Source organism: Chlorocebus sabaeus, chromosome 5 (assembly GCF_047675955.1).
Source record: "Chlorocebus sabaeus isolate Y175 chromosome 5, mChlSab1.0.hap1, whole genome shotgun sequence".
NCBI lineage: Eukaryota > Metazoa > Chordata > Mammalia > Primates > Cercopithecidae > Chlorocebus > Chlorocebus sabaeus.
Genome location: NC_132908.1, coordinates 1,477,888 through 1,505,169, shown reverse-complemented (window position 1 = coordinate 1,505,169; position 27,282 = coordinate 1,477,888). Strand labels below are relative to the sequence as shown.

Sequence of the window (27,282 nt, the reverse complement as noted above, 5' to 3'; positions counted from 1 at the left end):
GGGCCTCTGCCGCCCCGGGAGCTCTGCCCGCGCACGCAGGGGGAGCAGGCCTCTGCACAGCTGCTGAGGGACTTTCCAGGGCCCTGGCTCTGCATTTCCAGCTGAAAGGCCAACCGAAGCTTCCTGTTAACCATCCACACATGGCACTTGTGCGGTCCGCGGGCACCGCATCCCCTCATCGCCACATCCCCCCATCACCACTGGGAAGCCTCAGTGCACTGCGTCCTCTAGCAGGGAGGCACCGCACCCGCCTCCAGGGGCAGCAGCATGTGCCTGGCCTGCGGGCAGAGTCGTGCCCAGTTGTTGAGGAAAGCTGAGTAACATCCGCTCCTCTGCCCCAGGCCTACAGATTCCTGGAGGAGATGCGGCGGCAGCTTCCCTTGGCCAACATGTCCTACTACGTGAGCCCGCGGGCTGTGGACGCCGTGCACCAGGGGCTGGGTCTCCCACTGCCACGCACGGTGCCCGAGCGGGTCTGCCACAACAGCATGGAGGACCCCAGGGAGCCGGACGAGGAGGTGGTGGAAGAGGCAGATGACGACCCCTGATGGGCCTGGGCCCCAGGACCAGCGTGCTGCTGCAGGAAGGCACCTTCTGGAATTTTCCAGTCAGCTGCAGCAAAGCCAGCCTTTTCACTGGGAAAAAACACGTCTGTGATGGAAGATGCAACAGAGCTGGGCAGGAACGCAGCGGCCCGGGCCGGCAGAGGCTGTGCCCCATCTGCACCTTGCTGCCTCCGGGTGCCCGGCAGCTCCGTAGATTTGTGGATTCGTTCCTTTAAAGGGAGTCGGGTTCACCCTTCCATCATATTGTCCCAACTACACACTGTAAAGCCTGAGAAACTTGTAGAACCTCGGTTAGGAAGCTGCAGCTGGAGGGCTGGGGCACCTGCCCCCACATATCACATCCCCCCACACTCCTGCAAGACCCACGGCTCCTGAGCAACAGATGGGACACCCGGGCCCTGGTGGCTGCACCCCCTGCTAGGCTCTGCCCACCGGCCACCAACACTCCTGCAATTCCAATAAAGTAGTTTATTTTCTGGGAGCCCGTGTCCTGTCCTCCCGCCCCACAAGCCCATCCAGGAGCCACACGCCCTGCCTGGGCCGCAAGCACGATTCTCCTGGTGACACGGCGCTCAGCCCGAGGGACCTGGGACAAGAGCTGCTCTGTCCTGCTTGGTGGCGCTCACAGGAGTGCCTTGGGGGCTCTGAGCAGCAGGTACACCGTCCTCGCCTCCTGCAGGCCTGGTTCTGCCCTCACTGGAGGAGTCAACCCCACCAGCAACGCCCGCGGCCCCGGCCACAGCCCCACGTCCAGGCTGCCATGTCCCGCCGGCAGTGCCCAGGCCCAGTGTATTTTTAGCAGACTTGCTGCGCTATAAATAGCGGCAGGCCGGCCTTCCTGCATCTCCACTCTCCGAACCGGACGCTGCCGCCGACCTGACCTCGCTACAAAGCCTGGCTCCGCTGCTCGGCCACCTTCCTTGCTGCCGGCGGGGGGGTCCTGGGGAGGCCTCCAGGGACTAGGGAGATGCGGGTGGGAGGAGCCTGTTCTTGAGTCTCTGCAGAAGCAATAGGGCCCTCAGTGCCAGCGTCCTGCAGTCCTCGTCCGGGTCTTTCTCGGCCACGTCTGCCAGCAAGTGACAAGCAAAGCTGAGGCAGCATGGAGGGCGTATTCTCCCTCCTCCTGTCTTCAGTCTGCCTGAACCGCCCCGCCAGGCCTGACTCCGTGGAAGAAAGGGGGCTTGGGTCTGCAGTGAGCCCGGACCCACCCCAAGGCCACGTCCTGCGTGCCACAGGCTCTGTGCAGGCAGCACTGTACACGGAGGGCTGCCCTGAGCTGTGGAACAGGCAGCCATGGGAAGGGGGCCTGGGGTGGGGCACACAGCCCGGGAACACCCGAACACTGTAGGGCCCGCTCCGTGCTGGACAGCAGACATGGGCTGCGGTCAGAGGTAGAAGACCCTAGGAATCCGGGTGGTGGGCGTCGGGAGGTGCCACCTGCCTGTGGGGAGGCCTCTGGGCTGTCTGGGACTGCACACTGCCCCGCCCAGGTCGGAGCCAGAGTTCTTGGCTGCCCGCAGTGCTGGGACCCTCACCACGGTCTCCTGCAGCCTGGAGCCCTGGTGAGCCTTGAGGGGCTCTGCTGGCCACAACTACTCCCCAGACTGGGCTAGAATCGCAGGGTGAGAAAGCACCTGTAGACCCTTGGGAGAGGTGCCTGTGAAAGGACAATACCCTGCCGGGACCCCACCAGCCCTGAGTGGAATGGGATCGGCCGAGGGACAGAGACCCCCTGCTCCTCCTGGTGCTTCAGGTCCCCAAAGCCCCCAGACGATGACGTGGCAGGCACCAAGTCTCTGGGGAAGGAGGCAGGCCGGGGACTGCAGGGAATGTGCTCGCCCACCCAGCCCTGTCAGTGGCTCCACTGGCCAAGGGGGAACCTCTCCTCCTCCAGGCAGGGCGAGTGGGCGAGAGCACGCTGAGGAGGGGCTGCGCAGCAGCTCCAAGAGACCGGTGTCTGGGGCACCGCAACCCCCTTAAAAGAAGGAAAGCCCTGCACAGGCTCCCTGCACTTTGGGCCCAGGACCCTCCAGCTGCTCCGTGGGAAGACATTCACAGCCACCTTGAGCACAGGGCCTGGGAGGGGACAGGGCAGAGCTGGGCCCGCCCTTCCTGTGTCCATTGGTCCCATGCTCTGCTCCTCAGCCCATCCCCGGGGACTCATCAGCTCCATTCCAGTGGGAAACACCCGTTCACACCCAGCAGACTGGCACTGTGCCCAGGTGGGGAGAGGGGAGACGGCCGGGGCAGAAGAGGCACACAGCCCAGCCCCACGGGAAAGGTGACCTCACCACAAGCATCCCCCAGCGTCCCCCAGCACAGAGGCCTGAGCGCAAGTCCCTGGGAAGGACCCGCATCACCCAGGACCCTCCTGACAAACACGTGGAAACCGAGGCTGGTTCAGGGGCTGGGCTGCGAACCCACCCGAAGCGCCCCACAAACCAGTCACTGGACCACAAGGGCAAGCAAACAACAAAAGGTACCGAGACTGCACCAGCTGGGGGAGCCCAGGGAGATGGGTGAGCGGGGACTCAGAGGGGCCCAGGGAGACGGGCGGGTGGGGGCTCAGAGGGGCCCAGGGAGGCAGGTGTGTGGGGGCTCAGAGGGGCCCCAGCAGGGTCGAGGATCAGGCCAGTGCGGGGGTGGCTGCACCTCCGGCCTGCACACTCTGCCTGTGTGGGTCCCAAGGGGTCACAGCGGCCTGTCCTTAGGCCCAGCTCAAGTACCGAAAGGCCAAAGGTCACAACGTTCACGATTGACTTTTACAGTGTCCAAGCGCAGTGGCTCATGCCTGTAATCCCAGTACTTTGGGAGGCCGAGGTGGGAGGACTGCTTGAGCTCAGGAGTTTCAGATGAGCCCAGGCAACACAGCAAGACCCCATCTCTACAAAAATTATTTTAAAAGCTAGCAGGCTGTGGTGCTGTGCACCTGTGGTCCCAGCTACTCAGGAGGCTGAGGTGGGAGGATCACTTGAGTCCAGGAGCTCAAGGCTGCAGTGAGCCAAGATCGTGCCAGTGCACTCCAACCTGAACAGCAGAGCAAGACCCCGTCTCAAAAAACTACATAAACGTTTTAAAAATAAAAAGAACACATATGGGGGGAGCCAAGTGGCCAAACGTTCCCCAGGTGAGCCTGAGGGAGGGGCTCTGGGCTTGCAGGGCTGTCCTGGGGGCTTTCTCAGAAGGAAGCCCATTTGTGGAGGGAGGTGTCTTCCCTCGTCTCCCCTGCAGGATTCCACAGCGGCCACAACAGGAACCAGGCACTGGATTCCCCACACCGGGGCCACCACGTGCCTCTGGATGTCCGCGAGAGGGACGTGCCCCCCAGATGAGAGGCCCGGCTCCCAGCCAGCTGGCCCAGGCCCAGCCTGCAGGAGCTGCACCACACACACACACAGAGCCTGGGCCAACACTTACCCGCCAGCCAGGACTGGGCTTCCAGCAGCTCGTCCAGCAGGTCCTCCAGCAGGCGCGCGGCAGGCACACTGAGCAGGACGGAGGAGACGGCCGACAGCAGCCCCTGGCGCACATAGCTGCCAGCAGAAAGGTGGAGGCTGAAACCGGCAGGGACCACGTCCCAGGCCAGGGAGACCTCCCACTCCCCCAGTGCGGTGGACCACCCACGCTGCGGCCCTGCCTGGCACATTTCCTATTTGGGAAGTACCAGGCCAGGCTGCCTGTCAGTCAGTCACCTCGAGGCTCCATGGGGGCCCCACGATGAGACCCTTGTGTCTACGTGCACCCCTGGCCTGGCCCAGCCCCACAGGCCACTCACGCGTCGACGTGGAAGCGAAGGGCCCACACGAATTCCAGCAGGGCCTTGCCCATGGCCACAGCCACCTGGACACCAGCAGAGAGACAGTCAGCGGGGTCCCCACGCTGTCCCCACATCCTAGCACCCATGGGCAGCTTCCGCTGCTGGGGGCCCACATAGGCAGCCCCTCCCTCAGACACCCATCCCCGGGCGCAGGTGAGGCTGAGGAGCGCTCCTGATCCACGGGCAGCGCAGGCCAGCGCCCAGCGACCTCTCCCGGCTCACCGTGGTGTTAACAGCCAGGTACATCAGGGCCCCTAAGGTGTGCGTCAGCCTTCCGAGAACCAGCTGGTCATCTCCCAAGAGGTCGAAGGTCACCACAGGCCTAGAGCACAGGATGGAGCCCAAGGTGCAGGGGCGCCTCAGGGCCAGGTCCCCAACATCCTGGGCCACTACGGGAGACCGAGGGAGCCCCACACAGCCCCTCCCCCTGCGCCCACCACCTTGCCTGCACTGAGACCACAGGACCGTTCCTGGGTGCCCACTCCCCCTGCAGGGCTGTCTGGCACAAGCCCACCTGGGCCGGGAGTTCCCAACGCCAAGACCCCCACCCCTGCTGCACCATGACGCAGGCCCCACACTTCTCTGCCATCCCGAGAGCCTCACGCCCTGAACCTGGGGCCAGAGCAGCACTGGCTGAGGCAGCAGGCGGCGAGGAGGGCCCAGTGGCTGGTGGTGTCAGGCACGTGCGGGCAGCACTGCCGGCCATGCCGCAAGCCCAGCATCGGAGCAGACGCCTGGCACCTCACAGCAAAGCTCAACCACAGAGGAACTTTGCAGAACGCTCCCTGCCACTTAACACAGGCTTACAAAAAGCCACAGCAAAGCCGCAACCCTATTCACACCCAAGCCCACTCAGACCCCAGCCCGGAAACCTCTTGGCCACAGGGGTACATCCAGGGTCCCTGTCCCCCACGTCCACAGGCCCACAGAACACCCACTCACCTGTCAAAGTGCTGAAGGAGGGGGAAGAAGAAGTGGCCAGCCACGGAGCTGAATCTGCTGGGGCCACCTGCTGGGCCCTGCCTCGGGCCACCCTGCCAGACACACATGGCGCTCACAGAGGCGCAGGCCTGGGCAGCGGGCACAGCACCCCTAGCCCGAGAGGATCCCACAAAGCAGAGTGGACCCCAGCCTCGCCTTGCCTCCCTGGGCTATTCCTCCGGCCCTGCCCAGCTCCCAGGCCCCGCGGGGTTGGTGGCGTGACTCGGGCTCCACAGCCAATGCCCGGGCAGCAGACTAAGCATTCCCGACCTTGCAGGCAGGACGTTCAGGGCTGGAGGAGCGTCAGGCGGGGCCGCCCTGGGCACTGCAGGATGCCTCCCTGGTCTCCAACCCACCGCCAGCGACAACCAAAAACATCTCCAGACGCTCTGAGGACAGAGCGCCACCAGGGCACCTGTCTCGTAGCATGTCCCCACGCCCAGTCTGGGTTCCCTACAGCCAGGTCCAGTTCCTCGGCGCGAACCATGGACCTGCCTTTCAGGAATCCCAGCACAGGCACCATCCCCTGCGAATGCGGCCGCCCCTCGCTGTAGACAGCGCCTGGAGGTGTCTGACCGCCCCTCCCGCCCACCCGTGGTCCCCATGCCCGTGAGCGGACCAGGCGCCCACTAACCTTGGAGATCCGCCGGGTCTTGCTTCTGATCCGCTCCTCCACCACTCCCCGCCAGTCGGATGTCATGGCACTGCCAGGCTGAGAGGCGGCTGCCGCTGGCAGGCACTGGGTGTTGGGACTCGGGGAGCCAGGCTGGGGAGCCCTCCCGAGGCACCCAGGCCTAGACAGCTCCTGGGCGGCCAGAGTCAGCACCTGGAGGGAGACAGGCCCAAGGCAGTCGCCACTGCTCCAGGGAAGAACATTTCCCAAGAGTCAAGTCATCAGCCAAAACCTCAGACACGGGCCCAGGGGCCCTCGCCGCCCGGGGGAATGTGTGTTCTGGGAACAAGGAGAAAAGTCACTTCCCTGTATCTCACAGCAACGGCGTCCTGGTAGGCGGGAAGGTGGGGAAGGTGGGCTCTGTGCTCCAGGAAATGAGAACACGCCCAGGGCCCAGCGCAGCCTCATCCTAAAGCCACGCAGTCCCGCCACGCCACAAACGCACGCCCTTCTCCCAGGAGCTCGGCCTCACAGCAAAACCAACGCCGCGCTGGCACATGCTACGGGCGGGTGGACCTCAGAACACGGCGGAGGAGGCGGCACCAAAGACCAGGAGGCACTTACGTCCAGGATGTCCATGCGCTGCCGGAGGCTGTAGTTGAGGGCATAGAACTGCGAGGTCAGATAGTCAGCCACCTGAGGGCACAGGGGAGAGGCTGCTGTGGTCCAGGACCTGAGGTCTGCCCAGGGCGACCTCCAGGCACCTCACAGCCAGCTCCAGCATGGGACCGAGCCTCAGGCACTGCAGCTCCCAGCGCTTCCCACTGCGCCTGCACTGGCCGGGGCCACGGGTACGGGGACTCACCCGGGCTGGGTCTGTGACCGTGACAGCCACCAGGGCTCTCTGGCGCAGCCCTGCAAATCCCACCACACAGGTCTTCTCCTCCAGATGCAGAAGCACCTTGGCCAGTTCCACGCTCACCTGCACACAGAGGTTAGGGCTGGAAAACCTGCTGGACCCAGCCACCCGCCGTGAGGCCTCACCGAGACTCACAGGGCCTGAGCCACCCACCCCAGCAGAGGCCCCAGACCGTGGCCCTTCTGGGAGAGGCAGCAGCCCTGAGTCACACAGGGGAGCCAGATGTCACCCTCAGTGGCCAGGACACAGACGGCATTGAGGGAGCTACCATCTTGGGCCTCCCCACCCATTCCCGCCCCCCACTCACCTCCCGAGTGGCTGTGGGGCTCCTGTGGACCAGGCCCTCAAGGGCCCGCAGGGCCGCCTCCCAGCGCTCCACGTCCTCAGATGTGGTCAGGGCTGCACAGAACCCAGACAGGCCTCAGTCAGCCTCAGCCCTGACCCTGATCCTGAGCCCGTGAGAGCCAGCAGCACGGTTGGCACCCTGGGCCCAGGGCTTCCTGGTGACCCCTTGAGGCAGAACCAGGCTGTGAGCGAGACCCATGCTCAGCCCAGCAAGGCCCTCCAGGGGCCCGTGCCCACCTTCCACGCAGTCCCGGACGTAGGCAGGAGCCTTGCTGCTCTTCAGCTCTCTGTCCCCCGACATGTCATAGGGCACAAACTCATCATCGCTGGGGGAGGGCAGAGCAGACACAAACAGCCCACGGCCTGTGAGAGGAAGTGCCCAACGGCAGAGCCAACCCCTCACTCCACCCCAAGATGTGGACCTCACACCTCAGCCCCTGCACCTGCAGCAGAGCTGGGAGCTGGGAGCCCTCCCATGAGAACAAAAGAGAACAAGGACGGAGCAGGGAGGGAGCCCCCACGGGGCGCAGGTTGGAACAGGCAGGGAGCCCCGCACGGGGCCGCAGGTTGGAGTGTGAGGGGTGCACCTCCTGGCCTCCTGCACGCTACCCACTGGGGTGGCAGAGCCGCTACCTGTCCAGCTCTGAGTCAGAGCCTGCCAGCTGTGCTTGGGGGCCGCTGCCATCCACGATCTCTGCGGGGGTCTCTGCAGGGGGCCCTGCCGTGGCTGTAGCGAGGGAGGTGCTTTAAGGAAACAAGGAACAAATCATTTAGAGTCCGCTCAAGCCTCTGGTCTCAGGACTCACAGGACCAAAACAAAGGCTTTCACCCGCTCCCACCCGGCAGTGGAATCCTCAGCAATAGCGGTGGGGTCCCGGGGGTGCAGAGACCCTCACCCCGCCTCCGAGGCGCCGTTACCCGCAGGCTGTGGGGAGGCCAAGGCCAGCAGCTCGAGGCTCAGTTCATCCTCTTCGTACTACAGCAGGGGAGCAGGCTCAGCGGCATCTGCCAGGCTGCAGGGCCCCTCCCCCGAGACAGGGCCTCTCCCCCAGACAGGGCCCCTCCCCGAGATCGGGCCCCTCCTCGACACAGGGCCCCTCCCCCAGACAGGGCCCCTCCCCGACACAGGGCCCCTCCCCCAGACAGGGCCCCTCCCTGAGCAGGAGCCACTCCCCACTGCGGCCTCCCTCGAAACCCGGTCTCATTCAGTGGCTGGGCCCTGGACAACCACATGTCTTTTTAAAAGCGACTTTCTAAGGTTCCACCTCAGGCCAAAGGTACCACTGGGTGTGCTCAAAGCTGGGGGCTGTGGTCCCTCCTGAAGGAGCGGGGCCTCCCGCCAGGCCAATGCCCTCGAGAGATCCCAGGGTCTCAGCAGATGAGAGGACAGGCGCTCACCGCCACAGCCTGAAGGCAGACAGGGCTCCTCTACGGCCAGGCAGCCGCCCACACCAGGCGGCAGGCAGCAGAGGCTGACACCTGCGCCCACCGACCCACAGCGACCTGGCTGCCCTGCAGCCCGGGCCAGACGAACCGCAGCTGGTGGCTCCCTTAACCCCAGCCTCCATCTGAAGAGAGTCTGTGAACGTGTGCAGCCCCCCCGGGGGCCCTGTGCTCACCCGACCCCGTGTGGGCCCAGGAGCTCAGGGCTGAGAGCCTGCCACAGCTTCCAGCCTCAGCCCTGCGAGAAGCCAACACGGACACTCCCCAGGTCTGGACCCCGGGCAGAGGCAGTGACCCTGGGGCTGGAGAGGCAGCTGCTCAGAGACCCGGGCCAGCCACACGGGGACGTGGAGGGGACGGCCCGCTCACCTGGAATTTTAGGGGAGGCCCCTCGGGGTGGATCCGGGCGCTAATGACTTCGGCCACGACCATGCCCAGGCAGCGCACGGGGGGCAGGCTGCTGTCCAGGCGGCACTTCACGCCTGCCATCATACTGGCCAGCAGTTCTGCAAGCACCAGACAGGCCCCCTGAGCATCTCGGGGTACCCAGGGCCGGGGGGAGCCCGAGCCACCCGCTCACCATCCCGGCTGTCCCGCAGCTCTGGCTCCCTGAGGTGCGCCAGGCAGATGAGGACGGCCTTGCTGACATGGCGCTGCTGCGGCAGGGGGGTGTGGCGGATGGCACTGCTGCTGCCCCACGTCTCCAACAGCTCCTTCAGCACCTGGCAGGTGGCATGGCCCAGGACTGGGTGGGGCTCGGGGCCAGGCTGTTCCCGCCAGGCCCACAGCCACTCTGAGGGAGCTCGGCCCCAGCCCAGCCAGCCTCACCCTGCCTGCCCCCAAGGTGGGCCCCGCACAGCTCTTCTCCCAGGGCCTCGAGGGGACAGAGAGCCAAGAGGCTCGTACCTGCAGCAGGAGTGGGCGCCGCTGGCTGTCCATGGCCAGATAGCCCAGCAAGCTCTGCAGCATGGGCGTCTGCAACAGAAGTACATGCCTGTCCACCAGGCCGAGGCCGCCGCCTGGCCAGCCCAGGACTCCCAAGGCCAAGAGCCGTGCCAGGACCAGGACCGGACTGAGGGCAGCAGACGGACAAGCAGCACAGGGGCGGCCGCTGCCTCCTGGAATGCGGGACCCTCCCCGCCCACAGAAGCTGCCCCCTGGGCTCAAGTGACCCACCCGCCTCTATTCCTTCGAACTGAACGTGATAAAACGGTCCCATATAAAAACGTGGGATGCAGCTGCTGCCGTGCTGGGGTGGGGACTCGCCATCTTAAGTTGTCGTGTGAGCAGAGGAGGAGGGTGAAGCAAGAAGTGACCGGGAATCAGGGGCCCTGGCTCACCCACTCCGGGCTCAGGCCATGGGGACGGGAGTCACAAGTCCGGGAAGTGCACGACCTCCTCTGTGACCTGACCTATCCCCCACCCACCCCACCCCACCCCACCCCACCGCCTCGAGCCCCTGGCACAGAACGCAGCTGGGGCGGGTGGCTTCTCGGGAGTCTAGAGGATTAAGAGGCATGAGAAGCCTCACTCAGCGCCTGTCACAGCAGGGTCTGTCATCGGGGCAAGGAGGCACCCACGGCCTCGCCAACTCCGGCTGGCCACCGCCAAATCACGGGCAGGGTCTCCCAGGCAGCAGACACCTGCTCCGACCCCATGTTTTGCAGCGATTCTTGCTGTGCTGGGGCAGCCAGCAGCCTGCACCCTCCGTGGCGTCCTCACCGTGAGCCGGGACTGTAAGAACAGAAGCTTCCGGGTCATCACAAACTGGGCCTTCTTGTTCTTCACCACCAGGTTCCCCAGCAGTCGCGACAGGACCTCAGGCCTGCAAGACAGAGTCAGGGGACCAGAGATGCAAGCCGGCCTGGAGGCAGGAAGGAGTGAGAGCATGAATTCTGATGCCCACAGACTCTGGCCTGATTCTGGGCGTGCCAATTTCTAGCCGAGAGCCTCTGGTTCCATCCTCCGACTGCCTGAGCTGGGCCTTCATCCTCCCTTCTCCAGGACATAAATGCGACAACCCAGACAGCACCTGCGCCCCAGCCCGGGCAGAGGTGGGTCCGCCCCCCAAAGCCTCCTTCTTGGCTGACCCAGCCCAAGGTCAGTGCCTCATGTGGGGCTGGGGCAGCAGCTTTTCTGTAAAGGGCCAGAGCCTACGTGTTCCGGGTTTAGGGGCCACACAGCCATGTCACAGCCACTCCACGCTGCCACTGTAGCCAAAAGCAGCCAAATACGTAAACGGACGAACGTGACTGGTGCCAAAAATACTTTATTTACAAAAACACGCAGCGGGCCAAATCTTGTGCAAGTCGCCTGCAGACCCCGGGTCTAGACTGAGAGAGTCCTCCCAGTGAGAGGTGGTGGGTCTCCAGAAAGAGCCCAAGTCTCTCCAGCCAGTGTGGAAACAGACATGGCTGGATTTCTCCCTCACTCATCACTTACAATTCCACACAAAGACATAACAGGTAAAAAAACACTTGGGAGGCCAAGGCAGGAGGATCACTTAAGGCCAGGAGTTTGAGACCAGCCTGGGCAACAAAGTGAGCCCTGTGGCTACAAAAAATTTAAAAATTCGCTGGGTATGAGCGCGCACACCTATGGTCCTGCTACTCAGGAAGCTGAGGTGGGAAGATCGCTGGAGCCCAGGAGGTCAAGGCTGCAATGAGCTATGATCACACCACCGCAGCCTGGGAGACAGAGCAAGACCCTGTCTCTAAAAACAATCACCCCCAACAACAACAACAACAAAACTGTAAAATAGAATGTGATTACACGATTATATAGTTCACAGAGGAAAGAATACAAATGCCTTAAACATGCACGCCCTCACCCAGAATCAAGAATGCAAAGTCAGCCGGGTGCAGGGGCTCACGCCTGTAATCCCAACACTTTGGGAAGCCAAGGTGGGTGGATTGCTTGAGGCCAGGAGTTCAAGACCAGCCTGGCCAACATGGCGAAACCCCGTCTGTACTAAAAATACAAAAATTGGCCGGGCATGGTGGCGTATACCTGTAGTCAGTCCTAACTACTCAGGAGGCTGAGGCAGGAGAATTACTTGAACCCAGGAGGCGGAGGTTGCAGTGAGCCAAGATCGCGCCACTGCACTCCAGCCTGGGCGACAGAGCCAGACTCCACCTCAAAAAAAAAAAAGGCCAGGCACAGTGGCTCATGCCTGTACTCCCAGCACTTTGGGAGGCCGAGGCAGGTGGATCACCAGGTCAGATGGAGACCATCCTGGCTAACATGGTGAAACCCTGTCTCTACTAAAAACACAAAAAAATTAGCCAGGTATGGTGGCGGGCGCCTGTAGTCCCAGCTACTCGGGAGGCTGAAGCAGGAGAATGGCGTGAATCCGGGAGGCGGAGCTTGCAGTGAGCCAATATCGCGCCACTGCGCTCCAGCCTTGGCATGACAGCGAGACTCTGTCTCAAAAAAAAAAAGAAGAGGAAACACTTTGGGCAGAGACAGGTGCATCCTCGCACACGTTGGGGGTAGGGGAGACGTGTGAAGCAGGCGAGCTGGCAGGGTTTGTGGGGGGTTAAATGGCTGGCAGTCCTGCTTCCAGAAATGCAACCTTGATTCTCCTGCACAAAGACGTGGGGAAGTGAGTCACCGCCCGTCGCCATGGCAGAGCCTGGAGGTGGCGCACGTGTGTGCAACGGCGGACCACAGGCGCAGGACGGGGTGGGCGCCCCAAAGTCCGGCGCCTTTAGGCCTATAGCTAAACAGCTGGGCTATTCACAGCATCGACGCTATTTCATAAGAGACAGGGACTCTCTGATGCAGAGGCCACCATCCGCACGTGCAGGAACTGAGAGGGCACCACCCACACCCTGTGGCTCCGACATGGGGGTGCCAGCCACAGCATGGCGCCCAGGAGAAGCAGCGTGAAGGAATGGCAGCCTCTGGCGGTCCAGACCCCCAGAAGCCAGCGCAGCGGGAGGAAAGCCCAGCTGCTTACCCCGGCGCGGCCTCCACCAGCCCGGTTAGCACCGCCTCCATGGCCCGGTCCGGAACTTGCTCCACCAGGCGCCAGCAGACGCGCTGGTGCAGGTAGCTGCCCTGGGTGAGCGCTGCCAGCCGGGGCACCAGCACGCCCAGCATCTCCTCTGAGGGGACAGATGGAGGACCTGAGCCTGGGGAGCTGCACCTGCCTCGTGTCCGGGGGCTGTGTGGGTCCAGCAAGGACAGCCCCACAGGTCCCAGTCAGCACAGCTGAGCCCCAGACCCCAGGGGCCCAGGACAGGACCGGGCAAGGGGACCCTGCAGAGGGCCGGGGTAGGAGGGATTCTCGGCCTTCTGCAGATGGCGGACAGGGTGCGCGGGCCAGGGCAGGGCAGGCAGGAAGGGCAGCTCTACTCACGCTGCCTCCCGTGGACGCAGGCTTTCCCGAGGACCTGAGCCACGAAGGACACGGAGGAATCCAGGCCACCTGGGACAGAAAGGGAGGCCTGATGAGGAGGCCGGCGGGAAGGGCACAAAAGAACATCTAGGTGTGGGGGGAGCTGCTCTCGGTCAGGCAGACTCCGACGGACAGCAAAACTCACAACAACGGCCGGCACACGTCAGCCCCCCACAAATCTCAACAGGAGCGTGCGGGATGTGACAAGCAAATCACAACCCTTTCAAACCTTCACCCCCCTTAGCCCGCTTCACCGTCACGACGGTTCTAGGAGGCCGGGACGGGCATGACATTGCCGAGGAAGGAGAGGAGGCACCAACCGGGCCCAGTCAAGTTGGGTCGGCCACGCAGGGTAGGCCTGGGCCCTGAGCCGGGCATGAGACCCTGGAGCAGCAGCACCACCGCGGTCACCGCAGGGAAGGAGCGCACGCCAGGGAACGTGGGGAACCAGGAGGGCCAGGCCGTACCAGCCCCACGGGAGAGCAGGGGTGTGGGGGGGCGGCAGCCACGGAGCTGCGTGGGGACCAAGACGGCCCCAGCCAACCCCAAACACATGAAAAAGACGCGCTCCACGTATGTCCTGGATGTTCCCAAAGCCTCCTGAACACATCGGCCCCGCAGAGCAGCAGCTGCGACCCTGGGCTACGTTCGGAAAGGACGGGAGGGCTTGGGAGGCCGCTGCGGGAACCCCCAGGGTGAGACGAGGGGGCTTGGGCCACACAGGCCCCACGCAGGGACTGGAGGGGCCCAGCTCCCTCCTGGGCTCTGAAGGGGCGCTGAGCTGCTCCAGGACCCCAGGGTGCCCCTTTCAGAACAAGGTGGGGGCTGCATGTGGAGCAGTGGAGGCCGGACCCAGGTGCTCGACCGGCATCTGAACTGTGGCCTGGAGCTTGGGAAAAGCGAGAGAAGGGCCGGGTGCAGTGGCGCAAGCCTGTAATCCCAGCACTTTGAGAGGCCGAGACGGGCGGATCACGAGGTCAGCAGATCGAGACCAGCCTGGCTAACACAGTGAAACCCCGTCTCTACTAAAAAAATACAAAAAAAAAAAACTAGCCGGGCGAGGTGGCGGCGCCTGTAGTCCCAGCTACTCGGGAGGCTGAGGCAGGAGAATGACGTAGACCCAGGAGGCGGAGCTTGCAGTGAGCTGAGATCCGGCCACTGCGCTCCAACCTGGGCGACAGAGCGAGACTCTGTCTCAAAAAAAAAAAAAAAAAAAAAAGCGAGATAAGGAAGGGGTCACCCTGCAGGGACAGGCAGACAGTCTGGGTTCTGTGCAGGCCCCCAGCCCAGCCTCCTTCTCGCTAGTGAAATGCACACTCGCAGCGGCCGCCTTCTGACGCCCCAGGGAAAACAGAGCGAGCATGGGCACTCACAGGGCCCTGCAGCCCAGCGGTGGGTGAAGCCGTTCCCACAGCACCCGCTCTCCAGGGCACCGCCAGCATCTGCCTCCAGACCTGAGAGCCTCGAGATCCCCCACCTTGCCACCGCAGCACAGTTGGGCCCCGGAAACCAGCAGTGACTGCAGGGACAAGAGAAGCCCACGTGGACTTCAGCCCACAGCAGATGAGCCCTTCCAGTCAGTACTGTGTGGGACAGGGATGTCCCCACCTGCCTGACGACACCACCCAAAGACTCCCAAGTCTCCAGAGGCCGTGAGGCACCAGAGGGTGGCAGGGGACGACGGCCCAGAAAGACGGGTGGCGAGGGGGTCCCCGAGGCAGGGCTTCACCTTGGAGAGAGTCCACGACCGCCTGCAGCACCCGGACGACCTCCTCGCCGAGCAGGCAGAAGTAGTTCTGGGGGAAGAACTCGGCCAAGTTCTCCCGCTGCAGGCGGTTGCCCAGGTGATCAGGCAGGGCCACCACCTTGCTCAGCAGCGTCTCCCGGAGCAGGGTGAAGCCGGGCTGCGTCTGCTGCCGACACTGCACCTCCATCAGCACTGCCAGTCGGCCCTCGCGCAGGAACCTGGCCAGCAGCCGCGCCATCTTCATCAGCCGGAAGCTGGGGCTGAAGACACGGGCATGTTGGGCAGAGCCCCCAAACCCCATCCTGGGGGCCCCCTTCCTGCCACAAGGAACCAGCAGCCCAGATTACACAGGTAGCCCCAACAACATAACCAGCGCGAAGTCCAAAACCGCAAGCCAAACGGGAAAATCTGTTAATCCATTCCTAAATATCTGCAATTACTGTGTGAGAGCTCTCAGGGTCCTGAGCGGCTTCCCCAACCTGGAGTCTCACTGGACACCCCTCCCCTGCTGCTGACGCGGATAACTCGGGGCTTGTTTTGATCACAGCAACCTCTGAAAACCCAGCTTCTCAAGGTGCAGCGTCCTGGCAAGGACTGCAGTGTGATCTGAGGCTGAGCCTGGGAGCCACCTGGGGCTGGGAGTCCACACAGGACACGTGTCAGTGATGACAGCTGTGCTTCCCTGGAAAACCTGGAACGCCCCCAGCTGACAGGCTGCCTCTGCCACCTGGGATATGAACAGTAGTCCCGCCCCATCCCTCTCTGACACAGCCGGACGAGGAGCAAGCGAAGGACTTTGTGAGACACGGCAGGTACCTCCTGTCACCAAGGAGACAGACACAGACCGCTTCTTCTGTTCAGAGGTTCAGCCACACGCACGCTCTCTCTCTAGCCTCTCACAGGAACCAGACAGGCTCTTGGTCCAGTCCTTTAAACCACTCTCATCGCTTCTGAGGCTACCGGCCACCCCAGGATGGGCCCAGTTCACTCACCCTGCAGTGCCCTCGATGGTCTCCATCAGCACCAGGAAGGCTTGGTCCGCCGGGCCCTCCAGGAAGAAGCTGGCCCACAGCTCCTCCAGGCGGCCGTCGGGCAGCAGCTCCAGCCAGGCCGGGCTCAGCCTGCTGGCAAGACATCTGAGCACAGGCGAGAAGTGCGCCGAGGCAAACTCCTCCTTCTCCCTCGGGAGCGCTGGAGGCTCCATCTCACTGAGATACCGCTTCAGGGACTCCAGGGTGCAGAAGATGTGGCCGCCATCCTCCGAAGATGAGAGGGTCTGAATGGCTTCCCGGACGGCCAGTCGGACCCCTGAGGGTGCTGACTCCATCCTGCAGGACAGACCTGGGCCTCACCGGAAGGCAACCTGTGGTATGGACACGGGGCTCAGCCTGGGGCAGGGAAATAATCCACACACGCTCAGGAAGCCCCTCTCTGAGCGCCCCAGGACCCCACACCCCTCACCCCTGGTCCCACCCAACCCTGCCCCGCCTCCTTCACCTCCAGTGCCTGACGTTTCCACCCAGAGTTCGCTCCTCCGCTGGGACCCCCACGCTACTGCCCACTGCAGGGCTTCTCAACCCGGGCCACTGTGCCCAGGGGACATTCGGTTGTCACAAGCGGGAGTGCCACTGGCGCGACAGGGAGGTGGAGGCCCGGGATGCTGGTGAGTGTTCCCCGGGCACAGGGCGGCCCCACGCGTCCTCCCCCCCAAGGCGGGAAACCCGGCCCACGGGAGCTACCGGCCCTTCTGGCTGCCTGAGCGGTGACGGGTGGCTCCCGTCGCCATTCCTCCGCCCCTTGGAAACCAACAGCTTACGGGGAACACGGGTTCGGGGCTAGAGGACCCGCACGCGGACCCCGCCCCCGACCCGGGCCCGGACCCCGACCGGACTCCTCCCCGACCTGGAACCGACCCAACCAGACCCGGAGCCCAACCCGACCCAACCCGACCCCCGATTCCCGACCCCCGACCCCCAACCCTACCTGGACCCGGCTCCCGGTTGACTGCAGCGCGCTCAGGCCCCGCGCGCCACCGATTCGCTGCCGCCGATTCCCCACGGCCGCCGCGGCCCCGGACGAAACGCGATCGCAGCCCAGTCGGTTGGCCCAGAGCACGAGTTCCTGGGTCCGGGCGAAGCTGCCGCGGGTTTTTTTGAGCCTGTGGGGCGGGTCCCTGCGGGCCTCGCAGCACGAATCTGCGGAGGACGCCGAGCGGGAGGGCGCTTCTGCGCCTGCGCTGCGCCGGGACGGGGCGGAGCCTGGATGGGGCGGGGCCGGTGGGATGAGCGGGGCCTGGCGCGTGGGTGGAGCTTTGCGTTGGGCGGGGCCTGAGGGCGGTGCCGCGCCTCCCCACGTGGCTGCGTGCTGGGTTCGCTGCGCCAGGGTGGTCGGTTCTCGCCCTAGTTTCTCCCGTCTCGGTCCTCCCTGCCCTGGAGTGATGTCAGCCGTCCCTTCCCTCCGCCCCGGGTCCCACATTCTCTCAGAACGCCGAGCGTTCGCTCTACGGCAGATGTTTACCAACAGGCCTGGCTCCTCTTCTCCGAGTGTAAGGCCCTGCTTCCAAGGGTCAGAGGCCAGTAAGGGAAACACGGAGCACAAGGAAGTAAAAGAACGATTGAGATCACGTCAGATACGAACAAATGCGGCTCCGTAATTGAGGCCAGTTCGTGGAATTAAAACTGCGACCAGTAGGTAAGCGCTGGACGCATGTGGCTCTGTAAATTAACCGAAGTTAAGTAAGTCCAGTTCCTTTTTTTTTTTTTCGCGACGGAGTCTGGCTCTGTCGCGCAGGCTGGAGTGCAGTGGCGGGATCTCGGCTCACTGCAAGCTCCGCCTTCGGGGTTCACGCCATTCTCCTGCCTCAGCCTCCCGAGTAGCTGGGGCTACAGGCACCCGCCACCGCGCCCAGCTAATTTTTTGTGTTTTTAGTAGAGACGGAGTTTCACCGTGTTCGCCAGGATGGTCTTGATCTCCTGACCTCTTGATCCGCCCGCCTCGGCCTCCCAAAGTGCTGGGATTACAGGCGTGAGCCACCTCGCCCGGCCATAAGTCCAGTTCCTTACTGGCCCTAGCCCCATCTCAAGGGCTCTGTACTACCTGTGGCTGTGGCCGCCAGGCTGGCCAGCCAGACGCTGAACGTTTACAACATGCAGTGCCTTCTGTAAACTGCACCGGAGTGTTGGGGAGCTTCATCTTTGTGGAGGGGGGCAATCCAGGAAGACAGGCTAAAGAGGCACCATTTCAGCAGCAATGGATGCGGGGAAAGCTGGGAAACAGTTATCCGTTTGTTCAACAAATATTGATTAAATGCCTGCTTGGTGCACCAAGCCCTCTGAGCAACAAATGATGCAAAGTTCCTGCTCACCTATCAGGGGAACAAATAAGGTACATACGAAATATGCTAGGTGACAGGCCTGGAGCAGAAAAACTGGCAGAGGCCAGGCCCAGTGGCTCACGCCAGTAATGCCAACACTGGGAAGCTGAGGTGGGAGAATCATTTGGACCCAGAAGTTCAAGACTGGGCAAAATAGTGAGACCCTGTCTCTACAATAAATTTTAAAATTAGCCAGGCACGGTGTCATGTGCCTGTGGTCCCAGCTACTCGGGAGGCTGAGGTGGGAGGATGGCTTGAGCCTGGGAGGTTGAGGCTGCAGTGAGCCATGTTCACTACCAGTGCACTACAGCCTGGACAACACAGCAAGACCCTGTTTCAAAAAAAAAAGGAAAGAAAATAAAGAAAAAATCGGCAGGGTAAGAAAATAAGAGCCAGTGGCCAGGCGCAGTGGCTCACACCTCTAATCCCAGCACTTAGGGAGACTGAGATGGGTGGATCACAAGGTCAGGAGATCAAGACCATCCTGGCTAACATGGTGAAATCTTGTCTCTACTAAAAATGCAAAAAAATTAGCTGGGCGTAGTGGTGGGTGCTTGTAGTCCCAGCTACTCAGGAGGCTGAGGCAGGAGAATGGCGCAAACCCAGGAGGCGGAGCTTGCAGTGAGCCGAGATCGTGCCACTGCACTCCAGCCTGGGCGACAGAGTGAGACTCCGTCTCCAAAGAAAAAAAATTAGCCGAGCATGGTGGCATGCACCTGTGATCCCAGCTACTTGGGACACTGAGGCAGGAAAATTGTTTGAACCCAGGAGGCAGAGGTTGCAGTGAGCAGAGATTGTGCCATTGAACTCCAGCCTGGTGACAGAGCGCGACTCCTCCCAAAAAAAAAGAAAAGAAAATAAGAGCCAGAGAGCAGTGGGTACTGTCTTAAATACGGTGAGAGCTCTGAACAGAAGACCTTACAGCAGAGCCCCGAACGTGGTGACAGCCAGGGAAGGAGTCTCACTGGCAGGAAAACGGCAGGTGCGAATGCCTGAGGCCACAACTGTGGCCTGGGAGGTGGAGCCGAGGGAGGCAGATGGAGGGGTGAGGCCTGGAGGGAGAGAGGCTGTGGGCCAGGCCACCGAAGGCCCTGGCAGGGACTGAAGATTTTACTTGTGTGGCAGGCAACTCCTGGAGGCATTGAAGGCACGGGTCCATGCTGCTACACAGACGCGGGGAGCAGGTGGCCGTTGTGGGGATGGGCTTGGGGCGGAGTGGGAGTGTGGAGAAGCAGCTGAAACTCAGGGCCTGTGTCTGCAGGCAGAGCCGATGGATGGGATGTGGGGCGGGCAGCATCCCATCATCCCGGAAACTCCTCCTCCATCCACTGCTGGGTTCCAGCCCTCGCCAGTGCCCATGGCGGCTTCGTCTTTTCCTGAAGCTCCGCGTCCAACAGTGGGTGCATGGAAGACAAATTTCTCAAGCCTTTGTGTATCTGAAAATGTCTTTATTCTTTGCTCTGTCATCCGGCCTGGAGTGTAGTGGTGCGATTTCAGCTCACTGCAACCTCCATCTCTCGGGCTCAGGCGATCATCCCGCCTAAGCCTCCCAAGTAACTGGGACTGCAGGTGCACACCACCACGCCTGGCTAATTTTTGTAATTTTAGTAGAGACGGGTTTTGCCATGTTGCCCAGCCTGGTCTCGAACCCCTGGACTCAAGTGATCTGCCCACTTTGGCCTCCCAAAGTGCTGGGATTACAGGTGAGAGCCACCGCACCAGGCCTCGACCCACGACTTTAAATGGAAATCAAGTTGGCTCAGTGGCTCATGCCAGTAAACCCAGCACTTTGGCTAAGCTGGGGTGGGAGGATCGCCTGAGCCCAGGAGCGTTTGAAAACAGCCTGGTAACATAGCAGGACCCCGTCTCTACTGCAATAAAATAAATACATAAATAAATGGAACTCATTGTCAGTTGGAAGCTGCAAGATCTGCCACTCTGCATGTGGTACCAGCGTGGCTGTCATGGTGGCCGCCAGTCCCCCGGGGCCTAAGGTCCCAACCCCGTCCACATGCCCACGATTTTCTCTCCGTGCTTTTTGCATCTTCTCCGTGTCCATGGTGTTCTGACACTTAACAAGGGGAGCCTGAGGACCACCAATGGTTCCCTGGCATGGCACCCACTGGGCTCATGCAACCTTGGGAATGATGGGTGCCCTCACTGGGACAACTTCATGGATGATCTTATTCCCATGAGCTGGGTGGCTTGAAACAAGGAAATGAATCCTATCACAGTTCTGGGGGCTGGAAGTCTGAGGTCAAGGTGCACACTCCCTCGAAGGCTCTGGAGGGGCCGGTGTCCCACTTTACCTCTCCCAGCTTCTGGGGGCTCCTCGTGGCAGCGTCACCGCAGTCTCTGCCCCGTCTTCACAGACCGTGTCCTCTGTGCCTCCTCCTCTGTCTCTTATAAAGACTCCTGTCATCGGCTGTAGGGCCACCTGGATAGTCTCATCTCAAAATCCTTCGTGACAGCCGCAGAGACCCTTTTCTTTTTTCTTTTCTTTTTTTTGAGACAGAGTCTTGCTCTGTCTCCCAGGAGTGCGGTGGCGCAATCTCGGCTCACTGCAAGCTCCGCCTCCCGGGTTCACGCCATTCTCCTGCCTCAGCCTCTGAGTAGCTGGGACTACAGGCGCCCACCACCACGCCCGGCTAGTTTTTTGTATTTTTAGTAGAGACGGGGTTTCACTGTGTTAGCCAGGATGGTCTCGATCTCCTGACCTCGTGATCCGCCCACCTCGGCCTCCCACAGTGCTGGGATTACAGGTGTGAGCCTCCACGCCGGGCCGACACTTTTCCACATAAGGCCCGCCTGGGTCTCATTCAAGCCAGTACACAACCTGTAAACAAAAATCCCAGCCTAGACCACATGGGGCAACCCTGTCTCTACTAAAAATACAAAAATTGGCCAGGTACGGTGGCTCATGCCTGTAATCCCAGCACTTTGGGAGGCCACAGTGGGTGGATCACCTGAGGTCAGGAGTTTGAGACCAGCCTGGCCCACATGGTGAAACCCCATCTCTACTAAAAATACAAAAACTACCCGGGTGTGGCGGCACACACCTGTAATCCCAGCTACTTGGGAGGCTGAGGCAGGAGAATCCCTTAAACCCAGGAGGCAGAGGTTGTGGTGAGCCGGGATCGCACCCTGCACTCCTGCCTGGGTGACAGAGCAAGACTGCATCTCAAAAAAATTAATTAATTGGCCAGGTGCCGTGGCTCACGCCTGTAATCCCAATACTTTGGGAGGCTGAGGCGGGTGGATCATGAGGTCAGAAGTTTGAGACCAGCCTGACCAACATGATGAAACCCCGTCTCTACTAAAAATACAAAAACTAGCCGGGCGTGGTGGAGCATGCCTGTAATTCCAGCTACTCGGGAGGCAGGAGGCTGAGGCAGGAGAATCGCTTGAGCCCGGGAGGCGGAGGTTGCAGTGAGTTGAGATTGCACCATTGCACTCTACCCTGGGCGACAGAACAAGACTCCATCTCAAATAATTATTATAATAATAATTAATTAAGGTGGCACCCAGTCACACTTCCATTGCTTTACTGAGAGAGGCGGGGCCTCCCAGGATGCAGCCGTGCACAGCCTGGGTGACGGGTGCCTGCGCAGACCTGGCTCTGTTGACTCCCCGGTCCCCCTCGGGTTCCTTGTCTTGCTTCGACTTCGTGGGAGCACAAGTCCGTGTGCTGCTGGTAAAGCCATCGCCTCCTGCCTGCGGGCTTGCACCCAGCTGAATAAGTCTTCAAAGAAACTGTTTGCATCTGTTTTAAGCGTGTCTCCTTGGGAACCTGCAATTCTCAGAGCCCACTGGCTTGAAGGCAGATGCCTTTCATGGAGGCGGCAGGAAGAACCTGACATCCAGCCAGGGCCAAAGAAGGAAAACCACTCAGCGGGAGAGCTGGGGGGACAAGACACGAGACAGACCCACGGCGCCACCTCCACCCTCTCCTGCGGCCCGGAGGGAGCCTGCTGGGGCCTCACCGTCTCTCCGGATGGGTTGCTTGTGGAGGAAGACCTTGTCTTTCTTTCTTGTTTTTGTGACTGTATATCTACATGGGGCTTCATCGCAAGAAGCCTCCCCAGCGGGGCCCAGGAAACCATTTTTCGAGAGGCTCCGTAGACTGGAAGAGCAGGCAAGTATCCCCCTGATGTGGCGCAGTCGGGTTTTTAAATTGGCAGCAGCTGGAAGACAGATGTTACAGAAACAGAGCGGTAAACTTGGCGGACACGGACATGGCGTGTGACGACGCTCTTTCCATCCGTGAAGATTATTTCACCTGCAGTTGGACACCAGGGAAAAGCTGAGCTGGGTTCACATCAGACACAAGCCTCATAACGTGTGGGGGTCAGGAGCTGGGCTCCGCTCACACCGGACGCAAAAGCTTCTTAACACATGGGGGTCAGGTGGGGCCAGAGGCTAGAAGGGGGTCTGGAAGCGAGTCGGGGTAACTGGGGGCCATGGGGGCCGGGCAGTGTCATGGGGAGTGGAAACTGGGAGGTCACAGGTCCACCTTGAGGCAGAGGGTGTGGACGGCCTCCCGGACTCCCACGCGGGGTCCTCAGACAGTTCTGGAGTGCTTTGTGCCTGGCGGGCCTGCGCCGGGTGCTTCCTGTTAGGGCCTCGTAAACCACTCATGAGGCCACCCTGCCGCCCGCCGCTCACAGGCAGGAGCTGGGGTCATGGGGGGAAGTGACTTGCCGGTGGTTATGGGGCGAGGGGCAGGGATCAGAGCCCCAACTACGGGCCTGGAGTCCACGCCCCACGTGGTGCAGCTGCATGGCCTGGGGTCGGTCCCTGGCACCCACGACATCTCACAGCATCACAGTGGGGATCAGATCAGTGGGCAGATAGCCAGTACTGACCGTGGGCCGGGCATGCAGCCGCTGCTCCCAGCGTGAGAGGGCAGAGCCTTTCCTGTCCCTCCCAGCCAGCCCAGCCCGGCCCGGCCCATCATCACCGTCCTCCTTACAGTTCCGGAGATTCCAGGCGGTGACCTTGACGCACCTGCAGAGCGTCGCCAGCAACTACAACGTGTCCTACAACGTTGATGTCCGGTTCCGGAGCCTGGCGGAAGAGAGCCAGGCCGTGGCTCAGGCGGTCAACCGGTCACAGGCCGCGGTGCAGGGGGAGCTGGCGCAGCTCAAGGCCTGGGTGAGGAAGCTGCAGCACCGAAGCCGGAAGGTAGACAAGCGGCTGCGGGCCTTGGGCCTCACCCTGGGCGAGAGGAGCCAGCAGCAGGCCCGGGAGAGGAAGGCGCACGAGGCCCAGGGGGATGCCCTGCAGGACTCACTGGCACGCCTGGAGGGCCTCGTCCACAGTCAGGGTGCCAGGCTGGCTGCTCTGGAGGGGTGGCTGCCCGTGGCCCACCCTGGCACCACAGCCTTGGGGCCGGCCCTCGTCCCAGCCCCAACCCAGCCTGGTCTGCTGGGCCCAAGCTCCCTGAAGCTTCAGAGGGACAGGCAGGAGCTCCAAGCTGCATCCGAGCACAGGGGCCCCCGGCAGGACTCCTCGGCCCCTCTCCAGGGGACTCGGGAGCCCCCAGGCTCAGGCAGCCATCGGGTACTCAATGAGACTGCCACGGCCCCAAAAGATCCTCCACGGCAGGCGTGGTCCCCCCGGGGGCCAGGAGAGAGTAAGTACCACAGGCTCCCAGTTGATGGCCAGGCTTCCCTCCAGCTCCTCCTTAGACCAGGCCCCCCGGAAAATCTCCCCTTCTCAAAAGAGATTCAGTTACGGGCCAGGAGATGGGGAGAGGGTCTTGGATCATCCAGGTGGGCCCACTGTCATCACAGGGACTTTCTAAGGGGAGGCAGGAGGAACACAGTCAGAGGGTGGAAGCAGAGATGGCGGGAGGCACAGACGAGGGGGCCCCACGCCAAGGGGTGCAGGCGCCTCTGGAAGCTGGAAAGGGCAGGAGATGGTTTCTCATTGAGCCTCCAGAGGAACCAGCCCTGCCCACACCTGATTTGAGCCCTGGGAGACCGTGTTGGCCTTGTGACCTTCAGAAACGTGAAATCCTAAACTTGTGCTATTGTGAGTCATGAAATTTGCAGAGACTCCCTGGCAGAGAGGGGTGCTGGCTCAGCTGGGTGGGCCAACAGCTAGGGCTCCCATACTCCCATACTTCCGAGTATGGCCCTCATGCTCAGTCTTCCCACCCGTGGAACTGGGGTGATCCCATCAAGAGGGTGAAGGAGACGCTGCAGGGGAGCCATCGGCAGGACCAGTGCAGAGTCAGTGCTCCATGAAGGGTGGCAGCCGGGAGCGGGAGGCCTGGCGTCCACAGCACATGTGCTTCTGGATGCTTCTGTACGGCCTCCTGCATGGAGCTGACCCCTCCCTCCTCTGTTTCTAGTTTGCGGCGTGGGCCCCACCCTCGTTTTTCCGAACGCCTCCACCAAGAACGTGGTCTTCCTCAGCCCCGGCTTCGTCACTGCCCTGCGAGCCGTGTCCTTCTGCAGCTGGGTCCGCACGGCGTCAGGCCACCTGGGCACCCTCCTGTCCTACGCCACTGAGGACAATGACAACAAGCTGGTGCTGCACGGCCGAGACTCCCTGCTGCCTGGATCCATCCACTTCGTGATCGGGGACCCGGTCTTCAGGGAGTTGCCCCTGCAGCCGCTGCTGGATGGCCAGTGGCACCACATCTGTGTCATCTGGACGTCCACTCAGGGCAGGTACTGGCTCCACGTGGATCGCAGGCTGGTGGCCACCGGCTCCCACTTCAGGGAGGGCTACGAGATCCCCCCCGGAGGGTCCCTGGTGCTGGGCCAGGAACAAGATAGCGTGGGGGGTGGGTTCGACAGCTCCGAGGCCTTCATGGGGAGCATGTCTGGCTTGGCTATCTGGGATCGGGCGCTGGTTCCCGGGGAAGTTGCAAACCTTGCCATTGGGAAAGAGTTCCCAACAGGTGCCATCCTGACGCTGGCCAATGCTGCACTGGCAGGCGGATTCGTGCAGAGGGCCAACTGCACCTGTCTGGAGCACTGTCCCTGAGGCCAAGCCGCACAGGGGCTGAGGCCAGCAAGAGGAGCATGCTCCCATCCACGTTCCGTCATCGCCCCCTCCCCCAGCACATTCTACAAAGGCCACCCCACCCGCCCTGGCTGTGCACACCTGCGCCCTCACATAGGGGTGCCTGTTCCATCCTGGGGGGTGGGGAGGTGGACAGGGAGTGAGCAGGGACAGAGCAAGCCTGGGGTCAAGGTGGCCCACAAGCCATGTTTCTTCCACCACCATGGAGTTCTTACTTCTTGCACTTTCTTCCTTTCTTTTCTTTTCTTTTTTTTTTGAGATGGAGTCTCACTCTGTCTCCCAGGCGGGAGTGCAATGGCATGATCTTGGCTCATTGCATCCTCTGCCTCCTGGATTCAAGCAATTCTTGTGCCTCAGCCTCCTGAGTAGCTGGGATTACAGGAGTGTACCACCACATCCGGCCCCTTCCTCCCTCCCTCCCTCCCTCCCTCCCTTCTTCCTTTCCTTTCCTGTTCCCTCCCGCCCTCCCTCCCTTTCTTCCTTCTTCCTTCCTTCCTTTTTTCTCTCTCTCTCTCACTCTCTCTCTCTCCTCTCTTTCTTTCTTTCTGACAGGGTTTCACACTGTTGCCCAGGCTGGAGTGCAGTAGCACCAATCATCGCTCACTGCAGCCTCCACCTCCCGAGCTCAGCTGATCCTCCCACATCAGCCTCCTGAGTAGCTGGGACTATAGGCACACACTACCGTGCCTGGCTGAAAATTTTTTATTTCTTTTTTCTTTTTTAGATGGAGTCTTGCTCTGTCGCTCAGGCTGGAGTGTAGTGGTGCAATCTCAGCTCACTGCAACCTCCACCTTTTGGGATAAAGCGATTCTTCTGCCTTACACTCCCAAGTAGCTGGGACTATAGGTGTGCACCACCATGCCCAGCTCTAATTTTTGTGTTTTTAGTACAGACGGGGTTTCATTCTGTTGGCAAGGCTGGTCTCGAACTCCTGACCTCAAGTGATCCACCTGTCTCGGCCTCCCAAAGTGCAGGCGTGAGCCACTGTGCCCGGCCCAGGCAATGCTTTTAAAACAACTTTATTGACTTGGCGCGGTGGCTCATGCTTGCAATCCTAACACTTTGGGAGGCAGAGGTGAGTGGATCGCTTGAGTCCAGGAGTTTGAGACCAGTCTGGTTAATATGGTGAAACCCCGTCCCTACTAAAAAAAAAATACAAAAAAATTAGCCAGGTGTGGTGGTGTGTGCCTGTAGTCCCAGCTTCTCGGGAGGCTGAAGTGGGAGAATCACTTGGGCCTGGGAGGTTGAGTCTGCAGTGAGCCGAGATCGCGCCAATGCACTCCAGCCAGGACAATCAGAGTGAGACCCTGTCTCAAAAAACAAAACAAAACAAAACCTTATTGAGGTAAAGTTTACCTATCATAAAATTCACCCGTTTCAGTCAGGCGCGGTGGCTCACGCCTGTAATCCCAGCACTTTGGGAGGCCGAGGCGGGCGGATCACAAGGTCAGGAGATCCAGACCATCCTGGCTAACACGGTGAAACCCCGTCTCTACTGAAAATATAAAAAATTAGCTGGGCGAGGTGGTGGGCGCCTGTAGTCCCAGCTACTCGGGAGACTGAGGCAGGAGAATGGCGTGAACCTGGGAGGTGGAGTGTGCAGTGAGCCGAGATCACGCCACTACATCCAGCCTGGGCGACAGAGCAAGACTCCGTCTCAAAAAAGAAAAATTCACCCATTTCAAGTGCATAGTTCAAAGATTTGTAGTGAATTGACCGAGTTGTGCAGCCATCGTCACAACCCAGTTTTAGGACCTTTCTGTTCCCTTCCTAAAAAAGCATAGCTGTCACTCCTGACCCCCGCACTGCACCCTCCCCAGCCTCTGGCAGCCACCCGTCTGTTTTCTGTCTCTGTGGATTTGCCTGTTCTGGACACTGCATACAAATAAACCAAACAGCAATTGTCCGTTTGTGTCTGGCTTCTTTTAATTAGCACAAGGTTTTCTTTTCTTTTTTTTTTTTTTTTGAGACAGAGTCTCGCTGTGTCACCCAGGCTGGAGTGCAGTGGCGCGATCTCGGCTCACTGCAAGCTCCGCCT

General features: G+C 61.3%; 3 protein-coding genes across 7 annotated transcripts in view; 2 read left to right on the top strand and 1 right to left on the bottom strand.

Moving 5' to 3' along the window:
* IFT140 (intraflagellar transport 140) overlaps positions 1 to 1,047 on the top strand; it is a 105,252-nt gene extending 104,205 nt beyond the window's left edge. For all 3 annotated transcript variants that reach the window (XM_007981426.3, XM_007981435.3, XM_007981444.3), the window contains one exon: positions 342 to 1,047. In XM_007981426.3, coding sequence (XP_007979617.3) covers positions 342 to 548 — 207 coding nt within the window. In that variant the 3' untranslated portion in view covers positions 549 to 1,047. The remainder of the gene's footprint in view (positions 1 to 341) is intronic.
* On the bottom strand, positions 1,020 to 17,063 carry TELO2 (telomere maintenance 2). 2 transcript variants are annotated; one of them, XM_007981464.3, is made up of 21 exons: positions 16,817 to 17,063; positions 15,826 to 16,196; positions 14,816 to 15,093; positions 13,048 to 13,116; positions 12,646 to 12,793; positions 10,407 to 10,509; positions 9,591 to 9,659; positions 9,265 to 9,406; positions 9,054 to 9,190; positions 8,138 to 8,217; positions 7,875 to 7,985; positions 7,479 to 7,567; positions 7,204 to 7,295; positions 6,843 to 6,959; positions 6,602 to 6,673; positions 5,999 to 6,190; positions 5,326 to 5,417; positions 4,606 to 4,705; positions 4,342 to 4,406; positions 3,984 to 4,099; positions 1,020 to 1,632 (listed from the first exon to the last, which is right to left on the bottom strand). In XM_007981464.3, exons 2-21 carry the CDS (start codon positions 16,158 to 16,160, stop codon positions 1,526 to 1,528), a joined length of 2,514 nt encoding a protein of 837 aa, XP_007979655.3. In that variant the 5' UTR covers positions 16,161 to 16,196; positions 16,817 to 17,063; the 3' UTR covers positions 1,020 to 1,525. The 2 variants fall into 2 exon arrangements, with proteins under 2 accessions (XP_007979655.3, XP_072871111.1); XM_073015010.1 differs by having other exon boundaries at positions 15,826 to 16,221; positions 16,817 to 17,019.
* On the top strand, positions 16,095 to 27,150 carry PTX4 (pentraxin 4). 2 transcript variants are annotated; one of them, XM_073015011.1, is made up of 6 exons: positions 16,095 to 16,201; positions 16,337 to 16,496; positions 17,357 to 17,524; positions 18,975 to 19,602; positions 23,181 to 23,841; positions 24,565 to 27,150. In XM_073015011.1, exons 4-6 carry the CDS (start codon positions 19,477 to 19,479, stop codon positions 25,203 to 25,205), a joined length of 1,428 nt encoding a protein of 475 aa, XP_072871112.1. In that variant the 5' UTR covers positions 16,095 to 16,201; positions 16,337 to 16,496; positions 17,357 to 17,524; positions 18,975 to 19,476; the 3' UTR covers positions 25,206 to 27,150. The 2 variants fall into 2 exon arrangements, with proteins under 2 accessions (XP_072871112.1, XP_007979699.3); XM_007981508.3 differs by lacking the exons at positions 16,095 to 16,201; positions 16,337 to 16,496; positions 17,357 to 17,524 and having other exon boundaries at positions 17,538 to 22,341.
* Positions 27,151 to 27,282: the final 132 nt, after the last annotated feature.

Bases quoted from the DNA above. Each gene is read 5' to 3' on its own strand.
- TELO2 (XM_007981464.3), bottom strand. From the start codon at position 16,160: ATGGAGTCAGCACCCTCAGGGGTCCGACTGGCCGTCCGGGAAGCCATT. The intron at 9,660-10,406 runs GTGAGGACGCCA...CTTCTGTTGCAG, and splicing joins TCTTACAGTCCCGGCTCACG to ACGCCCATGCTGCAGAGCTT. The intron at 4,407-4,605 runs GTGAGCCGGGAG...GCTGGTGTCCAG, and splicing joins ACCTGGCTGTTAACACCACG to GTGGCTGTGGCCATGGGCAA.
- PTX4 (XM_007981508.3), top strand. From the start codon at position 22,201: ATGGGTTGCTTGTGGAGGAAGACCTTGTCTTTCTTTCTTGTTTTTGTG. The intron at 22,342-23,180 runs GCAAGTATCCCC...TCCTCCTTACAG, and splicing joins TCCGTAGACTGGAAGAGCAG to TTCCGGAGATTCCAGGCGGT. The intron at 23,842-24,564 runs GTAAGTACCACA...CTCTGTTTCTAG, and splicing joins CCCCCGGGGGCCAGGAGAGA to TTTGCGGCGTGGGCCCCACC.